A 7,200-nucleotide genomic window follows, 5' to 3' on the forward strand; every position below is an offset into this window, starting at 1 on the left:
AAATTAGTATGATATGTTTGCTTTGGTATGGTTACATAAGACAAATGGTTAATTAGGTCGGATTTACGTACAGAATAATACAAAATGCTCTGAGACCAGGTTGCCAGGCTCTGCTGACAGCCAGGTGTAGTATTGGTAAGGTTTCATTCCATGGTGCTGAAAGGAAAGCTCCACTGTCGAGACAGCTTTATGTAGGCCCTAACAGTTTGTCGGCACCGTTTATCACCCTTATAGTACAATTAATGTATTGTTTAATGTTGTGTTGTGTAGTGGATTTGCTGGCATGTATCTAAAAAACTATGATTAAAAAACAACACAGAAAATATAATAGTTTCAAACTGAATGCTTTATTTTTGCGGGAAACTGTTATATAATGAGATAATAAGCAATGACAAGGATTCCATCCAACCCTATTGATGACCTCTGAACCACAGCAAAACCCATGTGGATTGTGAGCAACATGACCGTGCCCAAGTTTACACTACGATCAAATAGCATCCATGGCAAATCTCTATTGAAGTGTTAATCAAGGAGTGATCAAAACAAAGATACTTTTTTAATGCTGTTGCTTATCAATTTTTTGTGAGAAAAATCTTCATTCATGATTTTTTTTTTGATTATGTCAATAAGATCAGTGTTTACTATTGACAGGGATAAAGTACTGAAAAAATATAGTTAGAGCAATAGGTTTTAAAATGAAGGATTCTTATGAACTAATGTTGAGAATTCTCAAGTAGAAGGCTGTTCCAGAAAGAGAGATCATTGAGTTAGCAAGTGAACTTTAGACAGATCCTGATCGGCCTTCAGATGCAGAGGAGAGGCTAACGTGTGCACACCATGGTGACGCCAGACTTGGAGACGACCCAAAGACGGCCCAGGTCGTAGGTCACGTGCTTCATCCGCAAGCACATTGGGACATTGCTCCATCCAGTGCCCTCTGGTTTACTGGCTGTGATGCCGTCTCTGTGTTGAAGAAAGAGGTGGGGTTCACATGTTTAAAGCTCATCCCTTTTTTTTTTTAAAGAACAAAAATTGTTGAACTTTATTAATTGTATATAGCCATTGATTGTTGAAGAATATAACTTATAAATGACTCATGAGCTTAATACAACTGCATCAGAAGAAAACATGTAACATTTTACTAAATTGGTTGTAAACAATGCTATTGTAAACAAACAATGTATAGCTTTACAAAACATGTTTAAATGAAAAATCATTTTGTTCTCATCTGTCTGTCCTTACATCTATTGATCCATCTATGAATTAGAGAGTGGCTACATTTCTCCTGTCCCATCCCTCATCTGTTTACTAAAACAAGTGGCGGGGTGGCCATTTAGTAGTTTTTTTATCCCAAACTGTAGCTTTAAAGGAGATCGAACTTCTACATATTTTACAGTACACTGTCTTCACATTCCTTCATAAGTCTATTATGTAAGTTTAGATTTGATTATTATTACAAGTCATTTTTAAGTTAATAATGTTGAGGGGGAAAAGGGTGGAACTATACATATAGCTCAGTAGCAACCTTACCTGGTATAAACATCACCCAAAGAGTTGACCCCAAAGACACTACCATCAGTTGCCACCTCAATCATGGAAAGCTTGCCGTCAATGTGACTCCACCCCTGGTTTTGGCAGTCTTGATTCAGCTGGAAACAAACAGATAAAATCAGGGTTTTAGGACCATTTCTACAGTTATAATACTACAGTTGTAAAATAACAGACTCTCCACACTCTACTACTCTACTCCAGATCTCACACTCTTTCCCAGATCTTACACTCATTAAGAAGATATCATCATTGTTGTTGACTGCCCAGCACCCAAAGGGTCCACAACTGTAGTACTTCACAGCTCCTGGCAATCCTGTCCATGGAAGGGGTGAGCCTGGACCTTTGTAGCCAACTGTGGCACTACTTGTCAGACAGTACGGAGTATCGTTCATGTTGGCCCCCACAATAAACTGGTTACCCCCAGCATCCACCTGCTTCAGAAGGCCTGAAGACCACAAAGACAGACAAGAAAACAATGAATCATGTTTCAACACCGTGATGGTATCAGGAAAGATAAGAAGTAGACAGTGGTGTAAAGTACTTAAGTCGTTTTTTTGGGTATCTGTACTATACTTTAATATTTATATTTTGCAAAGCTTTTACTTTTAAATAAAATAATGTACTTTTTATTCCATACATTTTCCCTGACACCCAAAAGTACTTGTTACATTTTGTCAGGAAAATTGTCAAATTCACACGCTTATCAAGAGAACATCCCTGGTCATCCCTACTGCCTCTGATCTGGCGGACTCACTAAACACAAATGCTTCCTTTGTAAATTATGTCTGAGTGTTGGAGTGTGCCCCTGGCTATCCGTCCCAAAAAAAAAAAATGAAAATTGTGCCGTTTGGTTTGCTTAATATAAGGACTTTGAAATGGTTTATACTTTTACTTTTACTTTTGATACTGAAGTACATTTTAACAATTCCATTTACTTTTGATACTTAAGTATATTTAAAACCAAATACTTTTAGACTTATGATCAAGTAGTATTTTACTGGGTGACTTTCAGTTTTACTTGAGTCATTTTCTATTAAGGTATCTTTAATTTTACTCAAGTATGACAATTGAGTACTTTTTCCGCCACTGAAAGTAGGTGTCCTATGGATAAATATTGAGCAATGCTCTCTACTTACCTGCAGCTTGCACCCAGTTACCGGCCACATACTTGTAGATTGAGTCTCCCTTGTTGACACCCCAGATCCCTGCTGGTCCCACAGTGATATGCTTCAGGGAACCAGGCAGGCGGATCCATTCATCACCTACCAGGTAGTAGGGGAGTTGACTTGTGTCCGTTGCAACCACTTGTCCCAGTCCTGCATCGATCTGCATCAGATTATTGATGTTTACTACCTCCTGACAATCCCATGCTATAGAGACAAAGACATATGAGTATTTGTATTTGTATTTATTATGGGTCCCCATTAGTTCCTGCCAAGGCAGCAGTTACTCTTCCTGGGCTTTATTATGGATCCCCATTAGTTCCTGCCAAGGCAGCAGCTACTCTTCCTGGGGTCCAGCAAAATTAAGATAGTTCATACAATTTTAAAAACATTACAATACATTCACAAATTTCACAACACACTGTGTGCCCTCAGGCCCCTACTCCACCACTACCACATACAGTGAGGGAATTAAGTATTTGATCCCCTGCTGATTTTGTATGTTTGCCCACTGACAAAGACATGATCAGTCTATAATTTTAATGGTAGGTTTATTTTAACAGTGAGAGACAGAATAACAACAAAAAAATCCAGAAAAAAACGCATGTCAAAAATGTTATAAATTGATTTGCATTTTAATGAGCTAAATAAGTATTTGACCCCCTGCAAAACATGACTTAGTACTTGGTGGCAAAACCCTTGTTGGCAATCACAGAGGTCAGACGTTTCTTGTAGTTGGCCACCAGGTTTACACACATCTCAGGAGGGATTTTGTCCCACTCCTCTTTGCAGATCTTCTCCAATTCATTAAGGTTTCGAGGCTGACTGTCACGCCCTGAGTCTGGGGACTCCTATTTGTGGAGTCGGGGTGTGTATTCTATGTTTATATTCTAGTATGTATATTTCTATGTTGGCCGGTGTGGTTCCCAATCAGAGGCAGCTGTCGCTCATTGTCTCTGATTGGGGACCATACTTAGGCAGCCTATTGGTACTAGTGGGTTGTGGGATCTTGTTCCGTGTTAGGTATGTTGTTTGTGTACCTTGGACGTCACGTTTTGTTTGTTGTTTTGTCGTTGTTTATTTGGTTCAAATAAACATGTATGCAATATCACGCTGCGCCTTGGTCTGACCCGTTCATCAACGAACGTGACAGAAGATCCCACCAAACGAGGACCAAGCAGCGTGCCTAGGAAGAGCGAATAGCCATGTCACAGGTGGGCAAATGGTGGTCATGGGAGGAGATATTTGCGGGGAAAGGGCCATGGGCGAAGGTAGATGCCCAGGCAGGAGAGGTGAAACGGCGCCAACCGTGCCGACGACGGAGACCCGAGAGGCAACCCCAATAATTTTTTTTGGGGGGGGCACACGGGGTGGATGACGAGGCTACAGGAGGCTAAAAGGGAGAAGGAAAGTGTAGAGGCACGGCGAGAGGAGCTGGTTAGGCAGCAGAAGGAGCGGGGGTGAATAAAGGAACCCAGTCCCGCTCCTCGCACCAAGCAAGTTGTGCGCGTCGCCAGCCCGGCCCGGCCTGTTCCTGCCCCTCGCACCAAGCCAGTGGTGCGCGTCGCCAGCCCGGTCCGGCCTGTTCCTGCCCCTCGCACCAAGATAGTGGTGCACGTTGCCAGCCCGGCCCGGCCTGTTCCTGCCCCTCGCACCAAGCCAGTGGTGCGCGTCGCCAGCCCGGCCCGGCCTGTTCCTGCCCCTCGCACCAAGCCAGTGGTGCGTGTGTCCAGTCCGGCACGGCCCACTCCTCTTTGCAGATCTTCTCCAATTCATTAAGGTTTTGAGGCTGACTGTCACGCCCTGACTCTGGGGACTCCTATTTGTGGAGTCAGGGTGTGTATATTCTATGTTGTGTAGTTCTATGTTTATATTCTAGTATGTGTATTTCTATGTTGGCCGGTGTGGTTCCCAATCAGAGGCAGCTGTCGCTCGTTGTCTCTGATTGGGGACCATACTTAGGCAGCCTAATTGGCACTAGTGGGTTGTGGGATCTTGTTCCGTGTTAGGTATGTTGTTTGTGTACCTTGGACTTCACGTTTTGTTTGTTGTTTTGTCATTGTTTATTTGGTTCAAATAAACATGCATATCACGCTGCACCTTGGTCTGACCCGTTCATCAACGAACGTGACACTGACGTTTGGCAACTCTAACCTTCAGCTCCCTCCACATATATTCTATGGGATTAAGGTCTGGAGACTGACTAGGCCACTACAGGACCTTAATGTGCTTCTTCTTGAGCCACTCCTTGGTTGCCTTGGCTGTGTGTTTTGGGTCATTGTCATGCTGGAATACCCATCCATGACCCATTTTCAATGCCCTGGCTGAGGGAAGGAGGTTCTCACCCAAAATTTGACGGTACATGGCCCCATCCATCGTCCCTTTGATGCGGTGAAGTTGTCCTGTATCCTTAGCAGAAAAACACCCCCAAAGCATAATGTTTCCATCTCCATGTTTGACGGTGGGGATGGTGTTCTTGGGGTCATAGGCAGCATTCCTCCTCCTCCAAACACGGCGAGTTGAGTTGATGCCAAAGAGCTCGATTTTGGTCTCATCTGACCACAACACTTTCACCCAGTTCTCCTCTGAATCATTCAGATGTTCATTGGCAAACTTCAGACGGGCCTGTATATGTGCTTTCTTGAGCAGGGGGACCTTGCGGACGCTGCAGGATTTCAGTCCTTCACGGCGTAGTGTGTTACCAATTGTTTTCTTGGTGACTATGGTCCCAGCTGCCTTGAGATCATTGACAAGATCCTCCCATGTAGTTCTGGGCTGATTCCTCACCGTTCTCATGATCATTGCAACTCCACGAGGTGAGATCCTTTATGGAGCCCCAGGCCGAGGGAGATTGACAGGTCTTTTGTGTTTCTTCCATTTGCGAATAATCGCACCAACTGTTGTCACCTTCTCACCAAGCTGCTTGGCGATGGTCTTGTAGCCCATTCCAGCCTTGTGTAAGTCTACAATCTTGTCCCTGACATCCTTGGAGAGCTCTTTGGTCTTGGCCATGGTGGAGAGTTTGGAATCTGATTGATTGAACGCTTCTGTGGACAGGTATCATTTATACAGGTAACAAACTGAGATTATGAGCACTCCCTATAAGAGTGTGCTCCTAATCTCAGCTCGTTACCTGTATAAAAGACACCTGGGAGCCAGAAATCTTTCAGATTGAGAGGGGGTCAAATACTTATTTCCCTCATTCAAATGCAAATCAATTTATAACATTTTTTATATGCGTTTTTCTGGATATTTTTGTTATTATTCTGTCTCTCACTGTTCAAATAAACCTACCATTAAAAATTATAGACTGATCATGTCTTTGTCAGTGGGCAAACGTACAAAATCAGCAGGGGATCAAATACTTAATTCCCTCACTGTATCTACAGTACAAAAATCCATGTGTACGTGTGTCTATAGTGCGTATGTTATCGTGTGTGTGCATGCATGTGTCTGCGTCTATGTTTGTGTTGCTTCACAGTCCATAAGGTGTTTTCTTATCTGTTTTTTAAATCTAATTTTACTACTTGCATCAGTTACTTGATGTGGAATAGAGTTCCATGTAGTCATGGCTCTATGTAGTACTGTGCGCCTCCCATAGTCTGTTCTGGACTTGGGGACTGTGACGAGACCTCTGGTGGCATGTCTTGTGGGGTATGCATGGGTGACCGAGCTGTGCGCCAGTAGTTCAAACAGACAGCTCGGTGCACCCAACATGTCAACACACCTCTCATAAACACAAGTAGTGATGAAGTCAATCTCTCCTCCACTTTGAGCCAGGAGAGATCGACATGCATATTATTAATATTAGCTCTCTATGTACATCCAAGGGCCAGCCGTGCTGCCCTGTTCTGAGCCAATTGCAGTTTTCCTAAATCCTTTTTTATGGCACCTGACCACATGACTGAACAGTAGTCCAGGTGTGACAAAACTAGGGCCTGTAGGACCTGCCTTGTTGATAGTGCTGTTAAGAAGGTAGAGCAGCCCTTTATTATGGACATACTTCTCCCCATCTTAGCTACTGTTGTATCAATATGTTTTGACCATGACAGTTTACAATCCAGTAGAATACACCAAGGAAAAGGAGGATGAAATTATGGAGCAAATTTGATCAATTCCAAGTTGAGCAAGCATGCTTCAGATGATGGTTAACTTACCATGACTGATGGCCAGGAGACAGTGGACCAGTAGGACGGCTGCAGTGGCTCTCATGATGTCTCTGTAGATCTACAGTATAAGTTTGGTTGTACACCAGACTTCAATTGTCCCCTTGCAGGACTTTGTGCTTTTATAGCCCTGCACACAGCTTTGAAAGCAATGATGGCTTCCTGTTCCACCTGTTCAACGACGAGTTGATGGGAGGCTGGACCCGGACCTGCTTTTCGACCCCCCCACACTCCCACCCCCCCCTCCCCCCTCCACTCCTACCTACCTCCTCCTTCATCCTGCGGTTCAACCCCCTCCCCTACCTACCTGCAAGGTGTGG

At 43.7% G+C, this 7,200-nt stretch overlaps 1 protein-coding gene across 1 annotated transcript; it reads right to left on the reverse strand.

The window, feature by feature from the left end:
* Positions 1–328: 328 nt before the first annotated feature.
* Positions 329–6,987, reverse strand: LOC121543358 (fish-egg lectin-like). The gene is made up of 5 exons (XM_041853162.2): positions 6,872–6,987; positions 2,688–2,921; positions 1,779–1,996; positions 1,531–1,649; positions 329–963 (listed from the first exon to the last, which is right to left on the reverse strand). Exons 1-5 carry the CDS (start codon positions 6,924–6,926, stop codon positions 822–824), a joined length of 768 nt encoding a protein of 255 aa, XP_041709096.2. The 5' UTR covers positions 6,927–6,987; the 3' UTR covers positions 329–821.
* Between the last annotated feature and the right edge of the window lie 213 nt (positions 6,988–7,200).

Source organism: Coregonus clupeaformis, chromosome 28, assembly GCF_020615455.1.
Source record: "Coregonus clupeaformis isolate EN_2021a chromosome 28, ASM2061545v1, whole genome shotgun sequence".
NCBI classification, from domain to species: Eukaryota; Metazoa; Chordata; class Actinopteri; order Salmoniformes; family Salmonidae; genus Coregonus; species Coregonus clupeaformis.